Source organism: Struthio camelus, chromosome 37 (genome assembly GCF_040807025.1).
Source record: "Struthio camelus isolate bStrCam1 chromosome 37, bStrCam1.hap1, whole genome shotgun sequence".
Classification (NCBI taxonomy): Eukaryota; Metazoa; Chordata; class Aves; order Struthioniformes; family Struthionidae; genus Struthio; species Struthio camelus.
The window spans coordinates 277616-301024 of NC_090978.1; the positions used below are offsets into that span (position 1 = coordinate 277616).

The 23409-nt window shown below is 70.8% G+C and overlaps 1 protein-coding gene across 1 annotated transcript in view; it reads right to left on the minus strand.

Annotated features, from left to right (window-relative positions):
• The window catches only part of LOC138063886 (polyunsaturated fatty acid lipoxygenase ALOX15B-like), a 60140-nt gene extending 40377 nt beyond the window's left edge, over positions 1 to 19763 (minus strand). The window contains exons 1-2 of the mRNA XM_068924000.1: positions 19623 to 19763; positions 18362 to 18830 (exon numbers count right to left, since the gene is read on the minus strand). Of these exons, the coding sequence (XP_068780101.1) occupies positions 18362 to 18830; positions 19623 to 19763 (610 nt within the window). The remainder of the gene's footprint in view (positions 1 to 18361; positions 18831 to 19622) is intronic.
• Positions 19764 to 23409: the final 3646 nt, after the last annotated feature.

Genomic DNA, 23409 nt, shown 5'->3' on the forward strand with positions numbered 1-23409 from the left:
GGGGATCACGGACACGTGTGGGACACGGGGACCGCGGACACGTCTGGGACACGGGGATCACGGACACGTCTGGGACACGGGGACCGCGGACACGTCTGGGACACGGGGATCACGGACACGTCTGGGACACGGGGACCGCGGACACGTCTGGGACACGGGGACCACGGACACGTCGGGGACACGGGGACCACGGACACGTGTGGGACACGGGGGACCACGGACACGTCTGGGACACGGGGACCGCGGACACGTGTGGGACACGGGGATCACGGACACGTCTGGGACACGGGGGACCACGGACACGTCTGGGACACGGGGATCACGGACACGTGTGGGACACGGGGACCGCGGACACGTCTGGGACACGGGGATCACGGACACGCCGGGACACGGGGACCGCGGACTCGTCTGGGACACGGGGACCGCGGACACGTCTGGGACACGGGGATCACGGACACGTCTGGGACACGGGGGATCCCGGACACGTCTGGGACACGGGGACCGCGGACACGTCTGGGACACGGGGGACCACGGACACGTCCGGGACACGGGGACCGCGGACACGTCTGGGACACGGGGATCACGGACACGTGTGGGACACGGGGATCACGGACACGTCTGGGACACGGGGGATCACGGACACGTCGGGGACACGGGGACCACGGACACGTGTGGGACACGGGGGACCACGGACACGTCTGGGACACGGGGACCGCGGACACGTGTGGGACACGGGGATCACGGACACGTCTGGGACACGGGGGACCACGGACACGTCTGGGACACGGGGATCACGGACACGTGTGGGACACGGGGACCGCGGACACGTCTGGGACACGGGGATCACGGACAGGTGTGGGACACGGGGACCGCGGACACGTCTGGGACACGGGGATCACGGACACGTCTGGGACACGGGGACCGCGGACACGTCTGGGACACGGGGATCACGGACACGTGTGGGACACGGGGGATCCCGGACACGTCTGGGACACGGGGACCGCGGACACGTCTGGGACATGGGGACCGCGGACACGTCTGGGACACGGGGGACCACGGACACGTCCGGGACACGGGGGACCACGGACACGTCTGGGACACGGGGACCGCGGACACGTCTGGGACACGGGGGACCACGGACACGTCCGGGACACGGGGGACCACGGACACGTCTGGGACACGGGGACCGCGGACACGTCCGGGACACGGGGACCGCGGACACGTCTGGGACACGGGGATCACGGACACGTCTGGGACACGGGGACCGCGGACACGTGTGGGACACGGGGGACCACGGACACGTGTGGGACACGGGGACCGCGGACACGTCTGGGGCACGGGGACCGCGGACACGTCTGGGACACGGGGGATCACGGACACGTCTGGGACACGGGGACCGCGGACACGTGTGGGACACGGGGATCACGGACACGTCTGGGACACGGGGATCACGGACACGTCTGGGACACGGGGACCGCGGACACGTCTGGGACACGGGGACCACGGACACGTCTGGGACACGGGGATCACGGACACGTCTGGGACATGGGGACCGCGGACACGTCTGGGACACGGGGGACCACGGACACGTCCGGGACACGGGGACCGCGGACACGTCTGGGACACGGGGATCACGGACACGTGTGGGACACGGGGATCACGGACACGTCTGGGACACGGGGGATCACGGACACGTCGGGGACACGGGGACCACGGACACGTGTGGGACACGGGGGACCACGGACACGTCTGGGACACGGGGACCGCGGACACGTGTGGGACACGGGGATCACGGACACGTCTGGGACACGGGGGACCACGGACACGTCTGGGACACGGGGATCACGGACAGGTGTGGGACACGGGGACCGCGGACACGTCTGGGACACGGGGATCACGGACAGGTGTGGGACACGGGGACCGCGGACACGTCTGGGACACGGGGATCACGGACACGTCTGGGACACGGGGACCGCGGACACGTCTGGGACACGGGGATCACGGACACGTGTGGGACACGGGGGATCCCGGACACGTCTGGGACACGGGGACCGCGGACACGTGTGGGACATGGGGACCGCGGACACGTCTGGGATACGGGGGACCACGGACACGTCCGGGACACGGGGGACCACGGACACGTCTGGGACACGGGGACCGCGGACACGTCTGGGACACGGGGGACCACGGACACGTCTGGGACACGGGGACCGCGGACAAGTCCGGGACACGGGGACCGCGGACACGTCTGGGACACGGGGATCACGGACACGTCTGGGACACGGGGACCGCGGACACGTGTGGGACACGGGGGACCACGGACACGTGTGGGACACGGGGACCGCGGACACGTGTGGGACACGGGGACCGCGGACACGTCTGGGACACGGGGGATCACGGACACGTCTGGGACACGGGGACCGCGGACACGTGTGGGACACGGGGACCACGGACACGTCTGGGACACGGGGACCACGGACACGTGTGGGACACGGGGGACCACGGACACGTCTGGGACACGGGGACCACGGACACGTCGGGGACACGGGGACCACGGACACGTGTGGGACACGGGGAGCACGGACACGTGTGGGACACGGGGATCACGGACACGTCTGGGACACGGGGGACCACGGACACGTCTGGGACACGGGGACCGCGGACACGTGTGGGACACGGGGATCACGGACACGTCTGGGACACGGGGGACCACGGACACGTCTGGGACACGGGGATCACGGACACGTGTGGGACACGGGGATCACGGACACGTCTGGGACACGGGGACCGCGGACACGTGTGGGACACGGGGGATCACGGACACGTGTGGGACACGGGGACCACGGACACGTCTGGGACACGGGGGACCACGGACACGTCTGGGACACGGGGACCGCGGACACGTGTGGGACACGGGGATCACGGACACGTCTGGGACACGGGGGACCACGGACACGTCTGGGACACGGGGATCACGGACACGTGTGGGACATGGGGACCGCGGACACGTCTGGGACACGGGGACCACGGACACGTCTGGGACACGGGGGACCGCGGACACGTCTGGGACACGGGGATCACGGACACGTGTGGGACACGGGGACCGCGGACACGTCTGGGACACGGGGACCACGGACACGTCTGGGACACGGGGAGCACGGACACGTCTGGGACACGGGGATCACGGACACGTCTGGGACACGGGGACCGCGGACACGTCTGGGACACGGGGATCACGGACACGTGTGGGACACGGGGACCGCGGACACGTCTGGGACACGGGGACCACGGACACGTCTGGGACACGGGGGATCACGGACACGTCTGGGACACGGGGACCGCGGACACGTGTGGGACACGGGGGACCGCGGACACGTCTGGGACACGGGGGATCACGGACACGTCTGGGACACGGGGATCGCGGACACGTCTGGGACACGGGGGACCACGGACACGTCTGGGACACGGGGACCACGGACACGTCTGGGACACGGGGGATCACGGACACGTCTGGGACACGGGGACCGCGGACACGTCTGGGACACGGGGACCACGGACACGTCTGGGACACGGGGGACCACGGACACGTCTGGGACACGGGGACCACGGACACGTCTGGGACACGGGGATCACGGACACGTCTGGGACACGGGGGACCACGGACACGTCTGGGACACGGGGATCACGGACACGTCTGGGACACGGGGATCACGGACAGGTGTGGGACACGGGGACCGCGGACTCGTCTGGGACACGGGGGATCACGGACACGTCTGGGACACGGGGATCACGGACACGTGTGGGACACGGGGATCACGGACACGTCTGGGACACGGGGGACCACGGACACGTGTGGGACACGGGGACCGCGGACACGTCTGGGACACGGGGGATCAAGGACACGTCTGGGACACGGGGATCACGGACACGTCTGGGACACGGGGGATCGCGGACACGTGTGGGACACGGGGACCACGGACACGTGTGGGACACGGGGGACCACGGACACGTCTGGGACACGGGGACCACGGACACGTCGGGGACACGGGGACCACGGACACGTCTGGGACACGGGGGACCACGGACACGTCTGGGACACGGGGACCGCGGACACGTGTGGGACACGGGGATCACGGACACGTCTGGGACACGGGGGACCACGGACACGTCTGGGACACGGGGATCACGGACACGTGTGGGACACGGGGATCACGGACACGTCTGGGACACGGGGACCACGGACACGTCTGGGACACGGGGGACCGCGGACACGTCTGGGACACGGGGATCACGGACACGTGTGGGACACGGGGATCACGGACACGTCTGGGACACGGGGGACCGCGGACACGTGTGGGACACGGGGGACCACGGACACGTGTGGGACACGGGGATCATGGACACGTGTGGGACACGGGGACCACGGACACGTCTGGGACACGGGGGACCACGGACACGTCTGGGACACGGGGACCGCGGACACGTCTGGGACACGGGGGACCGCGGACACGTCTGGGACACGGGGACCACGGACACGTGTGGGACACGGGGGATCACGGACACGTCTGGGACACGGGGGACCGCGGACACGTCTGGGACACGGGGATCACGGACAGGTGTGGGACACGGGGACCGCGGACTCGTCTGGGACACGGGGATCACGGACACGTCTGGGACACGGGGACCACGGACACGTCTGGGACACGGGGGACCGCGGACACGTCTGGGACACGGGGATCACGGACACGTGTGGGACACGGGGATCACGGACACGTCTGGGACACGGGGGACCGCGGACACGTGTGGGACACGGGGGACCACGGACACGTGTGGGACACGGGGATCATGGACACGTGTGGGACACGGGGACCACGGACACGTCTGGGACACGGGGGACCACGGACACGTCTGGGACACGGGGACCGCGGACACGTCTGGGACACGGGGGACCGCGGACACGTCTGGGACACGGGGGATCACGGACACGTCGGGGACACGGGGATCACGGACACGTCTGGGACACGGGGACCACGGACACGTCGGGGACACGGGGATCACGGACACGTCTGGGACACGGGTATCACGGACACGTGTGGGACACGGGGACCGCGGACACGTCTGGGACACGGGGAGCACGGACACGTCTGGGACACGGGGACCGCGGACACGTCTGGGACACGGGGACCGCGGACACGTCTGGGACACGGGGGACCACGGACACGTGTGGGACACGGGGACCGCGGACACGTCTGGGACACGGGGATCACGGACACGTCTGGGACACGGGGACCACGGACACGTCTGGGACACGGGGACCGCGGACACGTCTGGGACACGGGGATCACGGACACGTCGGGGACACGGGGATCACGGACACGTGTGGGACACGGGGACCACGGACACGTCTGGGACACGGGGACCGCGGACACGTCTGGGACACGGGGATCACGGACACGTCTGGGACACGGGGACCACGGACACGTCTGGGACACGGGGGATCACGGACACGCCTGGGACACGGGGACCGCGGACACGTCTGGGACACGGGGACCACGGACACGTCTGGGACACGGGGGACCGCGGACACGTGTGGGACACGGGGGATCACGGACACGTCTGGGACACGGGGGACCACGGACACGTCCGGGACACGGGGGACCGCGGACACGTGTGGGACACGGGGACCGCGGACACGTCTGGGACACGGGGGATCACGGACACGTCCGGGACACGGGGGACCACGGACACGTCTGGGACACGGGGACCGCGGACACGTCTGGGACACGGGGGATCACGGACACGTCTGGGACACGGGGGATCGCGGACACGTCTGGGACACGGGGGACCACGGACACGTCTGGGACACGGGGACCACGGACACGTCTGGGACACGGGGGATCACGGACACGTCTGGGACACGGGGACCGCGGACACGTCTGGGACACGGGGACCACGGACACGTCTGGGACACGGGGGATCACGGACACGTCTGGGACACGGGGGACCACGGACACGTGTGGGACACGGGGATCACGGACACGTCTGGGACACGGGGACCACGGACACGTCCGGGACACGGGGGATCACGGACACGTCTGGGACACGGGGATCACGGACACGTGTGGGACACGGGGATCACGGACACGTCTGGGACACGGGGGACCGCGGACACGTGTGGGACACGGGGGACCACGGACACGTGTGGGACACGGGGATCATGGACACGTGTGGGACACGGGGACCACGGACACGTCTGGGACACGGGGGACCACGGACACGTCTGGGACACGGGGACCGCGGACACGTCTGGGACACGGGGGACCGCGGACACGTCTGGGACACGGGGGATCACGGACACGTCGGGGACACGGGGATCACGGACACGTCTGGGACACGGGGACCACGGACACGTCGGGGACACGGGGATCACGGACACGTCTGGGACACGGGTATCACGGACACGTGTGGGACACGGGGACCGCGGACACGTCTGGGACACGGGGAGCACGGACACGTCTGGGACACGGGGACCGCGGACACGTCTGGGACACGGGGACCGCGGACACGTCTGGGACACGGGGGACCACGGACACGTGTGGGACACGGGGACCGCGGACACGTCTGGGACACGGGGATCACGGACACGTCTGGGACACGGGGACCACGGACACGTCTGGGACACGGGGACCGCGGACACGTCTGGGACACGGGGATCACGGACACGTCGGGGACACGGGGATCACGGACACGTGTGGGACACGGGGACCACGGACACGTCTGGGACACGGGGACCGCGGACACGTCTGGGACACGGGGATCACGGACACGTCTGGGACACGGGGACCACGGACACGTCTGGGACACGGGGGATCACGGACACGCCTGGGACACGGGGACCGCGGACACGTCTGGGACACGGGGACCACGGACACGTCTGGGACACGGGGGACCGCGGACACGTGTGGGACACGGGGGATCACGGACACGTCTGGGACACGGGGGACCACGGACACGTCCGGGACACGGGGGACCGCGGACACGTGTGGGACACGGGGACCGCGGACACGTCTGGGACACGGGGGATCACGGACACGTCCGGGACACGGGGGACCACGGACACGTCTGGGACACGGGGACCGCGGACACGTCTGGGACACGGGGGATCACGGACACGTCTGGGACACGGGGGATCGCGGACACGTCTGGGACACGGGGGACCACGGACACGTCTGGGACACGGGGACCACGGACACGTCTGGGACACGGGGGATCACGGACACGTCTGGGACACGGGGACCGCGGACACGTCTGGGACACGGGGACCACGGACACGTCTGGGACACGGGGGATCACGGACACGTCTGGGACACGGGGGACCACGGACACGTGTGGGACACGGGGATCACGGACACGTCTGGGACACGGGGACCACGGACACGTCCGGGACACGGGGGACCGCGGACACGTGTGGGACACGGGGACCGCGGACACGTCTGGGACACGGGGGATCACGGACACGTCCGGGACACGGGGGACCACGGACACGTCTGGGACACGGGGACCGCGGACACGTCTGGGACACGGGGGATCACGGACACGTCTGGGACACGGGGGATCGCGGACACGTCTGGGACACGGGGGACCACGGACACGTCTGGGACACGGGGACCGCGGACACGTCTGGGACACGGGGACCGCGGACACGTGTGGGACACGGGGATCACGGACACGTCTGGGACACGGGGACCACGGACACGTGTGGGACACGGGGATCACGGACACGTCTGGGACACGGGGGATCGCGGACACGTCTGGGACACGGGGGATCAGGGACACGTGTGGGACACGGGGGATCACGGACACGTCTGGGACACGGGTGTGAGCGTTGGCGTGTGCGTTGGTGTGTGCGTCGGCGCACATGGGTGCCATTGGGCACCCGCGGGTGCCGCTGGGCGCAGGGGGCGCCCGCAGGTGCAGGGGGTCCTGGTGGGTGCTAGTGGGTGCCGGGGGGCAGCGCTGGGTGCTCACGGGTGCAAGCGGGTCTCAGCGGGTGGCAGTGGGTGGTGGCAGGTGCACATGGGTGCAGACGGGTGCCGGGGGTCCCAGCGGGTGCAGACGGGTGCCGGGGGGTCCCAGCGGGTGCAGGGGGGTCCCAGCGGGTGCAGACGGGTGCAGGGGGTCCCAGCGGGTGCAGGGGGTCCCAGCGGGTGCAGACGGGTGCAGGGGGTCCCAGCGGGTGCCGGGGGGTCCCAGCGGGTGCAGACGGGTGCAGGGGGTCCCAGCGGGTGCAGGGGGTCCCAGTGGGTGCAGACGGGTGCCGGGGGTCCCAGCGGGTGCAGGGGGGTCCCAGCGGGTGCAGACGGGTGCCGGGGGTCCCAGCGGGTGCAGGGGGTCCCAGCGGGTGCAGACGGGTGCCGGGGGTCCCAGCGGGTGCAGGGGGTCCCAGCGGGTGCAGACGGGTGCAGGGGGTCCCAGCGGGTGCCAGGGGGGTCCCAGCGGGTGCAGACGGGTGCCGGGGGTCCCAGCGGGTGCAGGGGGGTCCCAGCGGGTGCAGACGGGTGCCGGGGGTCCCAGCGGGTGCCAGGGGGGTCCCAGCGGGTGCCGGGGGGTCCCAGCGGGTGCAGACGGGTGCCGAGGGTCGCAGCGGGTGCCGGGGGGTCCCAGCGGGTGCAGACGGGTGCCGGGGGTCCCAGCGGGTGCCAGGGGGGTCCCAGCGGTGCAGGGGGGTCCCAGCGGGTGCAGACGGGTGCCGGGGGTCCCAGCGGGTGCCAGGGGGGTCCCAGTGGGTGCAGACGGGTGCCGGGGGTCCCAGCGGGTGCAGGGGGTCCCAGTGGGTGCAGACGGGTGCCAGGGGTCCCAGCGGGTGCCAGGGGGGTCCCAGCGGGTGCAAATGGGTGCCGGGGGTCCCAGCGGGTGCAGGGGGGTCCCAGCGGGTGCAGACGGGTGCCAGGGGTCCCAGCGGGTGCCAGGGGGGTCCCAGCGGGTGCAGGGGGGTCCCAGCGGGTGCAGACGGGTGCCGGGGGTCCCAGCGGGTGCCAGGGGGTCCCAGCGGGTGCAGACGGGTGCAGGGGGTCCCAGCAGGTGCCGGGGGGTCCCAGCGGGTGCAGACGGGTGCCAGGGGTCCCAGCGGGTGCAGGGGGGTCCCAGCGGGTGCAGACGGGTGCCGAGGGTCGCAGCGGGTGCCGGGGGTCCCAGCGGGTGCAGACGGGTGCCGGGGGTCCCAGCGGGTGCCAGGGGGGTCCCAGCGGGTGCCAGGGGGTCCCAGCGGGTGCAGATGGGTGCAGGGGGTCCCAGCAGGTGCCGGGGGGTCCCAGCGGGTGCAGACGGGTGCAGGGGGTCCCAGCGGGTGCAGGGGGGTCCCAGCGGGTGCAGACGGGTGCCGGGGGTCCCAGCGGGTGCCAGGGGGGTCCCAGCGGGTGCCAGGGGGTCCCAGCGGGTGCAGACGGGTGCCGGGGGTCCCAGCGGGTGCCAGGGGGGTCCCAGCGGGTGCCAGGGGGTCCCAGCGGGTGCAGACGGGTGCAGACAGGTGCAGGGGGGTCCCAGCGGGTGCAGACGGGTGCTGGGGGTCCCAGCGGGTGCAGGGGGTCCCAGCGGGTGCAGACGGGTGCAGGGGGTCCCAGCAGGTGCCGGGGGGTCCCAGCGGGTGCAGACGGGTGCCGGGGGTCCCAGTGGGTGCAGGGGGGTCCCAGCGGGTGCAGACGGGTGCCGAGGGTCGCAGCGGGTGCCGGGGGTCCCAGCGGGTGCAGACGGGTGCCGGGGGGTCCCAGCGGGTGCCAGGGGGGTCCCAGCGGTGCAGGGGGGTCCCAGCGGGTGCAGACGGGTGCCGGGGGTCCCAGCGGGTGCCAGGGGGGTCCCAGCGGGTGCCAGGGGGTCCCAGCGGGTGCAGACGGGTGCAGGGGGTCCCAGCAGGTGCCGGGGGGTCCCAGCGGGTGCAGACGGGTGCAGGGGGTCCCAGCGGGTGCAGGGGGGTCCCAGCGGGTGCAGACGGGTGCCGAGGGTCGCAGCGGGTGCCGGGGGTCCCAGCGGGTGCAGACGGGTGCCGGGGGGTCCCAGCGGGTGCAGGGGGTCCCAGCGGGTGCAGACGGGTGCCGGGGGGTCCCAGCGGGTGCCAGGGGGCTCCCAGCGGGTGCAGATGGGTGCCGGGGGTCCCAGCGGGTGCCGGGGGGTCCCAGCGGGTGCAGACGGGTGCCGGGGGTCCCAGCGGGTGCAGGGGGGTCCCAGCGGGTGCAGACGGGTGCCAGGGGTCCCAGCGGGTGCCAGGGGGGTCCCAGCGGGTGCAGACGGGTGCCGGGGGTCCCAGCGGGTGCAGGGGGGTCCCAGCGGGTGCAGACGGGTGCCGAGGGTCGCAGCGGGTGCCGGGGGGTCCCAGCGGGTGCAGATGGGTGCAGGGGGTCCCAGCGGGTGCAGGGGGGTCCCAGCGGGTGCAGACGGGTGCCGAGGGTCCCAGCGGGTGCCGGGGGGTCCCAGCGGGTGCAGACGGGTGCCGGGGGGTCCCAGCGGGTGCAGGCGGGTCCCAGCGGGTGCAGACGGGTGCCGAGGGTCCCAACGGGTGCAGGGGGGTCCCAGCGGGTGCAGACGGGTGCAGGGGGTCCCAGCGGGTGCCAGGGGGGTCCCAGCGGGTGCAGACGGGTGCCGGGGGTCCCAGCGGGTGCAGGGGGGTCCCAGCGGGTGCAGACGGGTGCCGGGGGTCCCAGCGGGTGCAGGGGGGTCCCAGCGGGTGCAGACGGGTGCCGGGGGTCCCAGCGGGTGCAGGGGGTCCCAGCGGGTGCAGACGGGTGCCGGGGGTCCCAGCGGGTGCAGGGGGGTCCCAGCGGGTGCAGACGGGTGCCGGGGGTCCCAGCGGGTGCAGGGGGGTCCCAGCGGGTGCAGACGGGTGCCGAGGGTCGCAGCGGGTGCCGGGGGGTCCCAGCGGGTGCAGACGGGTGCAGGGGGTCCCAGCGGGTGCCGGGGGGTCCCAGCGGGTGCAGGGGGGTCCCAGCGGGTGCAGACCGGTGCCGGGGGTCCCAGCAGGTGCCGGGGGGTCCCAGCGGGTGCAGACCGGTGCCGGGGGTCCCAGCAGGTGCCGGGGGGTCCCAGCGGGTGCAGGGGGGTCCCAGCGGGTGCAGACGGGTGCAGGGGGTCCCAGCGGGTGCCGGCGGGTCCCAGCGGGTGCAGACCGGTGCAGACAGGTGCAGGGGGGTCCCAGCGGGTGCAGACGGGTGCCGGGGGTCCCAGCGGGTGCAGGGGGTCCCAGCGGGTGCAGACGGGTGCCGGGGGTCCCAGCGGGTGCAGGGGGTCCCAGCGGGTGCAGACGGCTGCCGGGGGTCCCAGCGGGTGCAGACGGGTGCAGACGGGTGCCGGGGGTCCCAGCGGGTGCCGGGGGGTCCCAGCGGGTGCAGATGGGTGCAGACAGGTGCAGGGGGGTCCCAGCGGGTGCAGACGGGTGCCGGGGGTCCCAGCGGGTGCAGGGGGTCCCAGCGGGTGCAGACGGGTGCAGGGGGTCCCAGTGGGTGCAGGGGGGTCCCAGCGGGTGCAGACGGGTGCAGGGGGTCCCAGCGGGTGCAGACGGGTGCCGGGGGGCCCAGCGGGTGCCGGGGGTCCCAGCGGGTGCAGGCGGGTCCCAGCGGGTGCAGACGGGTGCCGGGGGTCCCAGCGGGTGCCGGGGGGTCCCAGCGGGTGCAGACGGGTGCAGGGGGTCCCAGCGGGTGCCGGGGGGTCCCAGCGGGTGCAGATGGGTGCCGGGGGTCCCAGCGGGTGCCGGGGGATCCCAGCGGGTGCAGACGGGTGCAGACGGGTGCCGGGGGGTCCCAGCGGGTGCCGGGGGGTCCCAGCGGGTGCAGACGGGTGCAGACAGGTGCAGGGGGGTCCCAGCGGGTGCAGACGGGTGCTGGGGGTCCCAGCGGGTGCAGGGGGTCCCAGCGGGTGCAGACGGGTGCAGGGGGTCCCAGTGGGTGCAGGGGGGTCCCAGCGGGTGCAGACGGGTGCAGGGGGTCCCAGCGGGTGCAGGGGGGCCCCAGCGGGTGCAGACGGGTGCAGGGGGTCCCAGCGGGTGCAGGGGGTCCCAGCGGGTGCAGACGGGTGCCGGGGGTCCCAGCGGGTGCAGGGGGGTCCCAGCGGGTGCAGACGGGTGCAGGGGGATCCCAGCGGGTGCCGGGGGGTCCCAGCGGGTGCAGACGGGTGCCGGGGGTCGCAGCGGGTGCAGGGGGGTCCCAGCGGGTGCAGACGGGTGCCGGGGGTCCCAGCGAGTGCAGGGGGGTCCCAGCGGGTGCAGACGGGTGCAGGGGGGTCCCAGCGGGTGCCGGGGGGTCCCAGCGGGTGCAGACGGGTGCCGGGGGTCCCAGCGGGTGCAGGGGGGTCCCAGCAGGTGCAGACGGGTGCAGGGGGTCCCAGCGGGTGCCGGGGGTCCCAGCGGGTGCAGACGGGTGCCGGGGGTCCCAGCGGGTGCAGGCGGGTCCCAGCGGGTGCAGACGGGTGCTGGGGGTCCCAGCGGGTGCAGGGGGGTCCCAGCGGGTGCAGACGGGTGCCGGGGGTCCCAGTGGGTGCAGACGGGTGCAGGGGGTCCCAGCGGGTGCCGGGGGGTCCCAGCGGGTGCAGACGGGTGCCGGGGGTCCCAGCGGGTGCAGGGGGGTCCCAGCGGGTGCAGACGGGTGCCGGGGGTCCCAGTGGGTGCAGACGGGTGCAGGGGGTCCCAGCGGGTGCAGGCGGGTGCCGGGGGTCCCAGTGGGTGCCAGCGGGTGCAGACGGGTGCCGGGGGTCCCAGCGGGTGCAGACGGGTGCCTGGGGTCCCAGCGGGTGCCGGAGGGTCCCAGCGGGTGCAGACGGGTGCAGGGGGTCCCAGCGGGTGCCAGGGGTCCCAGCGGGTGCAGACAGGTGCTGGAGGTCCCAGCGGGTGCCAGGGGGTCCCAGCGGGTGCAGACGGGTGCCGGGGGTCCCAGCGGGTGCAGGGGGGTCCCAGCGGGTGCAGACGGGTGCCGAGGGTCCCAGCGGGTGCAGGGGGGTCCCAGCGGGTGCAGACGGGTGCAGGGGGTCCCAGCGGGTCCCAGCGGGTGCCAGGGGGTGCAGACGGGTGCCGGGGGTCCCAGCGGGTGCAGGGGGGCCCCAGCGGGTGCAGACGGGTGCCGGGGGTCCCAGCGGGTGCCGGGGGGTCCCAGCGGGTGCAGACGGGTGCCGGGGGTCCCAGCGGGTGCAGGGGGTCCCAGCGGGTGCAGACGGGTGCCGGGGGTCCCAGCGGGTGCCGGGGGGTCCCAGCGGGTGCAGACGGGTGCCGGGGGTCCCAGCGGGTGCCGGGGGTCCGGGGGGCACTCACGTGGCCAGGATGCGGGCGGCCAGGCGGGCGCTGCGGGCCGGGGGGCAGCCCAGGTCCGGGGGGAGGCGCTGCCCCGGGGGGGGCGCCAGGCGCCGGGGCCACCCGGGGGCGAAGGGTGCCCACCTGGGGGGGGGGGGCGGCCGGACACCTGGGCCCCTGCTGCCCCCCCCCTCCGCCTCCACTCCCAGTCCGGCCCAGTGGCCCCCAGTGCCCCCCCCCCAGTGCTCCCAGTCCTCCCAGCCCCCCCAGTGTCCCCCAGTTCTCCCAGTTCCCCCAGTGCTCCCTCAGACCCCCAGTCCCCCCCAATCCCCCCAGTTGCCCCCAGTTCCCCCAGTCCTCCCAGCCCCCCCAGTGTCCCCAGTGCTCCCCAGTTCTCCCAGTTCCCCCAGTGCTCCCCCAGACCCCCAGTTCCCCCAGTCCTCCCAGCCCCCCCAGTGTCCCCAGTGCTCCCCAGTTCTCCCAGTTCCCCCAGTGCTCCCCCAGACCCCCAGTCCCCCCAGTTCCCCCAGTTCCCCCAGTGCCCCCCAGTCCCCCCAGCCCCCCCAGTTCCCCCAGTCCCCCCAGTGCCCCCGTCCCCCCCAGTGCCCCCCGTCCCCCCCCAGTTCCCCCAGTGCCCCCAGCCCCCCCAGTTCCCCCCCAGTGTCCCCAGTCCCCCCAGTGCCCCCAGTCCCCCCAGTTCCCCCCCAGTGCCCCCAGTCCCTCCAGCCCCCCCAGTGCCCCCCGTCCCCCCCCAGTTCCCCCAGTGCCCCCCCAGTGCCCCCAGTCCCCCCAGTTCCCCCCCAGTGCCCCCAGCCCCCCCAGTCCCCCCAGTGCCCCCCGTCCCCCCCAGTTCCCCCAGTGCCCCCCCAGTGCCCCCAGTCCCTCCAGCCCCCCCAGCCCCCCCAGTGCCCCTCCAGTCCCCCCAGTTCCCCCCAGCCCCCCCCAGTGCCCCCCGTCCCCCCCAGTTCCCCCAGTGCCCCCCCAGTGCCCCCAGTCCCCCCAGTTCCCCCCCAGTGCCCCCAGCCCCCCCAGTCCCCCCAGTGCCCCCCGTCCCCCCCCAGTTCCCCCAGTGCCCCCCCAGTGCCCCCAGTCCCTCCAGCCCCCCCAGTCCCCCCAGTTCCCCCAGTGCCCCCAGTCCCTCCAGCCCCCTCAGTTCCCCCAGTTCCCCCAGTCCCTCCAGCCCCCCCAGCCCCCCCAGTCCCCCCAGTTCCCCCCCAGTGCCCCCCGTCCCCCCCGTACCGGAGGGTCGCCCGGCGCTCGCCCAGCTCCCCCCGCCGGTGCTGCAGCAGTCGGGGCTCCGCGGCGTCATCGGCCACCGTCGCCGCTGGGGCGCGGGGGGGCGGCCGTGTCCCCCCGTGTCCCCCCGTGTCCCCCCCCGTCCCAGGTCCATGTGTCCCCCCGTCCCCATGTTCGTGGCCCCCCACGTCCAACATCCTCGTGTCCCCGCGTCCCCGTGTCCCCATGTCCCCATGTCCCACATCCCCATGTCCCCACGTTCCCATGTCCCCATGTCCCACATCCCCATGTCCCCATGTCCCACATCCCCATGTCCCCACGTTCCCATGTTCCCATGTCCCACATCCCCATGTCCCCATGTCCCACATCTCCACGTCCCCATGTCCCACATCCCCATGTCCCCATGTCCCACATCCCCATGTCCCCATGTCCCACATCTCCATGTCCCCATGTCCCACATCCCCATGTCCCCATGTCCCACATCTCCATGTCCCACATCCCCATGTCCCCATGTCCCACATCCCCATGTCCCCATGTTCCACATCCTCACGTCCCCATGTCCCACATCTCCATGTCCCCGTGTCCCACATCCCCACGTCCCCATGTCCCACATCCCCATGTCCCCATGTCCCACATCCCCATGTCCCCATGTTCCACATCCCCACGTCCCCATGTCCCACATCTCCATGTCCCCGTGTCCCACATCCCCACGTCCCCATGTCCCACATCTCCATGTCCCCATGTTCCACATCCCCACGTCCCCATGTCCCACATCTCCATGTCCCCGTGTCCCACATCCCCATGTCCCCATGTCCCACATCCCCATGTCCCCATGTTCCACATCCCCACGTCCCCATGTCCCACATCTCCATGTCCCCGTGTCCCACATCCCCACGTCCCCATGTCCCACATCCCCATGTCCCCATGTTCCACATCCCCACGTCCCCATGTCCCACATCTCCATGTCCCCGTGTCCCACATCCCCACGTCCCCATGTCCCACATCTCCATGTCCCCATGTCCCACATCTCCATGTCCCCACGTCCCCGTGTCCCCATGTCCCCATGTCCCACATCTCCATGTCCCCGTGTCCCACATCCCCACGTCCCCATGTCCCACATCTCCACGTCCCCATGTTCCACATCTCCATGTCCCCATGTCCCACATCTCCACGTCCCCATGTTCCACATCTCCATGTCCCCATGTCCCACATCCCCATGTCCCCATGTCCCACGTCCCCATGTCCCACGTCCCCATGTCATGTCCCACATCCCCATGTCCCCACATCTCCATGTCCCACATCCCCATGTCCCCACATCCCCATGTCCCCACGTCCCCATGTCCCCATGTCATGTCCCACATCCCCATGTCCCACATCTCCATGTCCCCACATCCCCATGTCCCCATGTCCCACGTCCCCATGTCCCCATGTCCCCATGTCCCACATCCCCATGTCCCCAGGTCGCCGTGTCCCACGTCCCCATGTCCCCACATCCCCATGTCCCCATATCTCCATGTCCCCGTATCCTCATGTCCCACATCCCCATGTCCCACATCTCCATGTCCCCACGTCCCCATGTCCCCACATCCCCATGTCCCACATCTCCATGTCCCACATCCCCATGTTCCCACATCCCCATGTCCCACATCTCCATGTCCCCATGTTCCCACATCTCCATGTCCCCGTGTCCCACATCTCCATGTCCCCATGTCCCACATCCCCATGTCCCCATGTCCCACATCTCCATGTCCCCATGTCCCACATCCCCATGTCCCCATGTTCCCACATCTCCATGTCCCCGTGTCCCACATCTCCATGTCCCCATGTTCCCACATCCCCACGTCCCCATGTTCCCACATCCCCATGTCCCCATGTTCCCACATCTCCATGTCCCCATGTTCCCACATCCCCATGTCCACGTGTCCCACATCTCCATGTCCCCATGTTCCCACATCCCCATGTCCCCGTGTCCCACATCCCCATGTCCCCATGTCCCACATCTCCATGTCCCCATGTTCCCACATCCCCATGTTCCCATGTCCCACATCTCCATGTCCCCATGTCCCACGTCCCCCTGTCCCCATGTCTCACATCCCCATGTCCCCATGTCCCACATCTCCATGTCCCCGTGTCCCACATCCCCATGTCCCCATGTCCCACATCTCCATGTCCCCATGTTCCCACATCCCCATGTTCCCATGTCCCACATCTCCACGTCCCCATGTCCCACGTCCCCCTGTCCCCATGTCTCACATCCCCATGTTCCCATGTCCCACATCTCCACGTCCCCATGTCCCCATGTCCCACATCCCCATGTCCCACATCCCCACGTCCCCATGTCCCCATGTCCCACGTCCCCATGTCCCCATGTCCCACATCTCCATGTCCCACATCCCCATGTCCCACATATCTCCATGTCCTTGTATCCCCACATCCCCATGTCCCCATGTCCCCATGTCCCTGTATCCCCATGTCCCACGTCCCCATGTCCCACATCCCCATGTTCCCACATCTCCATGTCCCCATGTCCCCACATCCCCACGTCCCCATGTCCCCACATCCCCATGTCCCACATACCCGCGTCCCCATGTCCCACATACCCATGTCCCCACATCCCCATGTCCCCATGTTCCCACGTCCCCACGTTCCCATGTCTCCATGTCCTTGTATCCCCATGTCCCACATACCCGCGTCTCCATGTCTCCATGTCCCACATCCCTATGTCCCCATGTCCCCATATTCCCACATTCCCACGTCCCCATGTCCCCATATCCCCATGTGCCACATCCCCATGTTCCCACATCCCCATGTCCCCAGGTCGCCGTGTCCCACGTCCCCATGTCCCCGTGTCCCCATATCCCCATGTCCCACATCCCCATGTCTCACATCCCCATGTCCCACATCTCCATGTCCCCACGTCCCCATGTCCCCGTGTCCCCATATCCCCATGTCCCACATCCCCATGTCCCCATATCTCCATGTCCTTGTATCCCCACGTCCCCATGTCCCCACGTCCCCATGTCCCACATCCCCATGTCCCACATCCCCATGTCCCCACATCCCCATATCTCACATCTCCATGTCCCACATCTCCATGTCCCACATCCCCATGTCCCACATATCCATGTCCCCATGTCCCCACATCCCCATGTCTCACATCTCCATGTCCCACATCTCCATGTCCCCACGTTCCCACATCCCCAGGTCGCCGTGTCCCACGTCCCCATGTCCCCACATCCCCATGTCCCCATATCTCCATGTCCCCGTATCCTCATGTCCCACATCCCCATGTCCCACATCTCCATGTCCCCACGTCCCCATGTCCCCACATCCCCATGTCCCACATCTCCATGTCCCTGTATCCTCATGTCCCACATCCCCATGTCCCACATCTCCATGTCCCCACGTCCCCATGTCCCCACATCCCCATGTCCCACATCTCCATGTCCCCATGTCCCCACATCCCCATGTCCCACATCCCCATGTCCCCAGGTCGCCGTGTCCCACGTCCCCATGTTCCTACATCCCATACCCCAGCGTCCCCGTGTCCAACGTCCCCACATCCCATGTCCCAGGTCCATGTGACCCCCATGCCCCCATGGTCTATGACCCCCTGTTCCCCAGGGCCAACAGCGTCCCCATATCCATGTGACCCCCCCGAGCCCGTGTCCCAAATCCATGTGTCCCTGTGCTCATGTGTCCCCATGTCCCCAGTCCCCGTCTCCGTGTCCCATGTCCCCAATCCCCATGGCCCCATGTCCTGTCCCCCATCCCCCTGGTCCCCACATGCCCATGTCCCCATGTCCCACATCCCCATGGCCCCATGTCCCCCCCCCAACCCCGTGTCCCCCGCGCCCTCACCGGTGCCCTCGCGCAGCTCCACACAGCCGCTCTCCAGCCAGCGGTAGCAGGGGAAGGTCCACGTGGTGGTGCCATCGGGGGCGGCGCTGGTACTGCTGGCACTCTTGGCGCAGCTGTCACTGTCGCGGGTGTCGCGAGTATCGCGGGTATCGCGGGTATCGGCGGTATCGCGAGTATCGCCGGTATCGCGACTATCGCGGGTATCGCCGGTATCGCGGGAATCGCCGGTATCGCGAGTATCGCCGGTATCGCGAGTATCGCGGGTATCGCCGGTATCGCGGGAATCGCCGGTATCGCGGGTATCGCCGGTATCGCGAGTATCGCCGGTATCGCGGGTATCGCGCAGCAGGTCGAGGCGGGCGCAGAACCAGGCGTCGGGCGCGGGCGGCAGCAGCGGCGCTTTGCGCAGCCGCAGCAGCAGGGGGCGCCCCAGGGGCCGCGGCCCCGCCCCCAGCTCCAGCGTCACCTCCTGGGGGCGGGGCGGGGCGTCAGGGGGCGGGGCCGGAGGGGGCGGGGCCGGAGGGGGCGGGAGCAACGCGTCGCCGGGCCATCCCAGTGCCCCCAGTGCTCCCAGTGCCCCCCAGTGCCCCCCAGTCCCTTCCAGTGCCCCCAGTGCCCCCAGTCCCTCCCAGTGCTCCCAGTGCCCCCAGTGCCCCCCAGTGCTCGCAGTGCCCCCCAGTGCCCCCCAGTGCCCCCAGTGCTCCCAGTGCTCGCAGTGCCCCCCAGTGCCCCCAGTGCTCCCAGTGCCCCCCAGTACCCCCCAGTTCCCCCAGTCCCCCCAGTTCCCCCAGTTCCCCCCAGTGCTCCCAGTGCCCCCAGTGCCCCCAGTCCCTCCCAGTGCTCCCAGTGCCCCCAGTGCCCCCAGTGCTCCCAGTGTCCCCCAGTGCCCCCCAGTTCCCCCAGTGCCCCCCAGTGCCCCCCAGTGCCCCCCAGTTCCCCCCAGTGCTCCCAGTGCCCCCCAGTTCTCCCAGTCCCTCCCAGTTCCCCCCAGTGCCCCCCAGTGCTCCCAGTGCCCCCCAGTGTCCCCCAGTGCCCCCCAGTGCCCCCAGTGCTCCCAGTGCTCCCAGTGCCCCCCAGTGCCCCCAGTGTTCCCAGTGCTCCCAGTGCCCCCCAGTGCTCCCCAGTTCCCCCAGTGCCCCCAGTGCTCCCCAGTCCCCCCAGTTCCCCCAGTTCCCCCCAGTGCTCCCAGTGCCCCCAGTGCCCCCAGTGCTCCCAGTGCCCCCCAGTTCCCCCAGTCCCCCCCAGTCCCCCCAGTACTCACCCTCCCGGACACCAGGGCCCACCGCAGGGTCCCCGTCTCGCTCTCTCCCTCCGTCCCCACCAGCGTCACCGTCACCGTCGCCAGCGTCCCCGCGCCCAGCATGTCACCCGTCGTCACCCGCACCCGGTACCGCGTCCCCATGGCCCCGGACGCCTGGGCCCCTCTTGGTCTTCTGGGGACTCCTGGGCCCCTCAAGATCTTCTGAGGACGCCTGGGCCCCTTGGGGTCTTCTGGGGACTCCTGGGCCCCTCAAGATCTTCTGAGGACGCCTGGGCCCCTTGGGGTCTTCTGGGGACGCCTGGGCCCCTCAAGATCTTCTGAGGACGCCTGGGCCCCTTGGGGTCTTCTGGGGACTCCTGGGCCCTTCGGGGTCTTCTGAGGACGCCTGGGCCCCTCGGGGTCTTCTGGGGACTCCTGGGCCCCTCGGGGTCTTCTGAGGACGCCTGGGCCCCTCGGGGTCTTCTGGGGACTCCTGGGCCCTTCGGGGTCTTCTGACGACGCCTGGGCCCCTCGGGGTCTTCTGGGGACACCTGGGCCCTTCGGGGTCTTCTGAGGACGCCTGGGCCCCTCGGGGTCTTCTGGGGACTCCTGGGCCCTTCGGGGTCTTCTGAGGATGCCTGGGCCCCTCTTGGTCTTCTGGGGACACCTGGGCCCCTCAAGATCTTCTGGGGACTCCTGGGCCCCTCAGGGTCTTCTGGGGACTCCTGGGCCCTTCAGGGTCTTCTGAGGACGCCTGGGCCCCTCGGGGTCTTCTGGGGACTCCTGGGCCCCTCAGGATCTCCTGGGGACTCCTGGGCCCCTCGGGGTCTTCTGGGGACGCCTGGGCCCCTCAGGATCTCCTGGGGACGCCTGGGCCCCTCGGGGTCTTCTGGGGACTCCTGGGCCCCTCAGGATCTCCTGGGGACACCTGGGCCCCTCGGGGTCTTCTGGGGACGCCTGGGTCCCTCAGGATCTCCTGGGGACACCTGGGCCCCTTGGGGTCTTCTGGGGACTCCTGGGCCCCTCAGGATCTCCTGGGGACTCCTGGGCCCCTCGGGGTCTTCTGGGGACTCCTGGGCCCCTCAGGATCTCCTGGGGACTCCTGGGCCCCTCGGGGTCTTCTGGGGACGCCTGGGCCCCTCAGGATCTCCTGGGGACGCCTGGGCCCCTCGGGGTCTTCTGGGGACTCCTGGGCCCCTCAAGATCTCCTGGGGACACCTGGGCCCCTTGGGGTCTTCTGGGGACTCCTGGGCCCCTCGGGGTCTTCTGGGGATGCCTGGGCCCCTCAAGATCTTCTGAGGACGCCTGGGCCCCTCGGGGTCTTCTGGGGACTCCTGGGCCCCTCAAGATCTGCTAGGGACACCTGGGCCCCTCAGGGTCTTCTGGGGACGCCTGGGCCCCTCGGGGTCTTCTGGGGACTCCTGGGCCCCTCAGGATCTCCTGGGGACTCCTGGGCCCCTCGGGGTCTTCTGGGGACGCCTGGGCCCCTCAAGATCTTCTCGGGACTCCTGGGCCCTTTGGGATCTCCTGGGGATGCCTGGGCCCTTCCGGGGACACCTGGGCCCGCCCTCCCGGCCCCACCAGTCCCACCAGTCCCACCAGTTCCCTCCCTCCCTCCCCCGGCCTGACCCGGTTGGGTGCCGACTCAGCACCCGCTTCGCGCCCCGGTTCCGCCCCAGTTTACCCTCCCCGGCGCCCAGTTCGACCAGTTACAGCCCGGGTTGCACCACTGGGTGCAGGGCCAGCGCCCAGTTTCACCCCAGTTACACCCCAGTTACACCCCAAGGTCTTGGCCCCCCTCCTCCCCCATTTACACCCCTGGGCCCAGTTTGACCAGTTACACCCCAGTTTGCGCCACTGGGTGCCAGCACCCACTTACACCCCCAGTCGCAGCCCGGTTTGCACTGGTGAGTCACATCCTGGCGCCCAGTTACACCCAGTATCCCCAGTTACACCCGAGTTTACGCCCCTGGGCCCAGTATCCCCAGTTACGTCCCAGTTAGCACCACTAGGTGCCAGCCGAGCACCCAGTTGCACCCCTGGTGCTTCCCAGTGCTCCCCGGGGGAGGGGGGGGTCGGGGACGCCTGGGCCCCTGGGGACGCCTGGGCCCAGGGCGCCCAGTACGGCCAGTGGGACACCATTAGGGCCAGCGCAGGCCCAGGATTCCCAGTGTGGCCCCACGATGCCCCCAGTACGCCCAGTATAATCCCACTATGCCCCCCAGTATAGCCCCAGGATGGCCCCAGTATGCCCAGTACAATCCCACTTTGCCCCCAGGATGCCCAGTATAGCCCCAATATGGCCCCAGTATGCCCAGCATGGCCCCAGTATGCCCAGTATGGCCCCAGTATGCCTAGTATCATCCCCTGATGCCCCCAGTAAGACCCGGTATAATCCCACTATGCCCCCAGGATGCCCAGTATAGCCCCCAGTATAGCCCCAGGATGGCCCCAGTATGCCCAGTACAATCCCACTTTGCCCCCAGGATGCCCAGTATAGCCCCAATATGGCCCCAGTATGCCCAGTATGGCCCCAGTATGCCTAGTATCATCCCCTGATGCCCCCAGTAAGACCCGGTATAATCCCACTATGCCCCCAGGATGCCCAGTATGGCCCCACAATGCCCAGTAAGGCCCCAGTAAGGCCCAGCATGGCCCCAGTATGCCCAGTATAGCCCCAGTAAGGCCCCGTCCCCCCCATGAACGTGACTGCGGCAGGGCAGGAGCAGCAGCTTTATTAGCTGGGGAGGGAGGGTCCCGCCCGGACGCCTGGGCCCCTCCGCCGCAGGGTCCTGGGGCCCTCGGAGGGGCCCTCGCCGCCTCCACGGACCCAGGCGTCCGGGTGGCACAGCAGCAGCGGGGCCCAGGCGTCCGGGCGGGTGGGTAGCAGGGGCCCAGGCATCCGGGCTCATTGGCAGGAGGGGCCCAGGCATCCGGGTGGTGCAGCAGCAGCGGGGCCCAGGTGTCCGGGCTCATTGCCAGCTGGGCCCAGGCGTCCGGGCGGGCTGATCAGAGGGGCCCAAGCGCCCAGGTGGTGCAGGAGCAGGAGGGGCCCAGGCGTCCGGGTGCTGCATCAATGGGGCCCAGGCGTCCGGGCCGGTTGGCAGGAGGGGCCCAGGCGTCCGGGTGCTGCATCAATGGGGCCCAGGTGTCCGGGCTGGTTGGTAGGAGGGACCCAGGCGTCCGGGTGCTGCATCAATGGGGCCCAGGCGTCCGGGCTGGTTGGCAGTGGGGCCCAGGTGTCCGGGTGGTGCAGCAGCAGGACGCAGGTGCCCAAGAGCTGCAGCAGCAGCGGGGCCCAGGCGTCCGGGCTGGTTGGCAGTGGGGCCCAGGTGTCCGGGTGCTGCAGCAGCAGGACGCAGGTGCCCAAGAGCTGCAGCAGCAGCGGGGCCCAGGTGTCCGGGCTGGTTGGTAGGAGGGGCCCAGGCGTCCGGGTGCTGCAGCAGCAGGATGCAGGTGCCCAAGAGCTGCAGCAGCAGCAGGGCCCAGGCGTCCGGGCTTGGTGCCAATAAGGCCCAGGCGTCCGGGCTGGTTGGCAGTGGGGCCCAGGCGTCCGGGTGGTGCAGCAGCAGGACGCAGGTGCCCAAGAGCTGCAGTAGCAGCGGGGCCCAGGAGTCCGGGCTGGTTGGCAGTGGGGCCCAGGCGTCCGGGTGGTGCAGCAGCAGGACGCAGGTGCCCAAGAGCTGCAGTAGCAGCGGGGCCCAGGTGTCCGGGCTGGTTGGTAGGAGGGGCCCAGGCGTCCGGGTGCTGCAGCAGCAGGATGCAGGTGCCCAAGAGCTGCAGCAGCAGCAGGGCCCAGGCGTCCGGG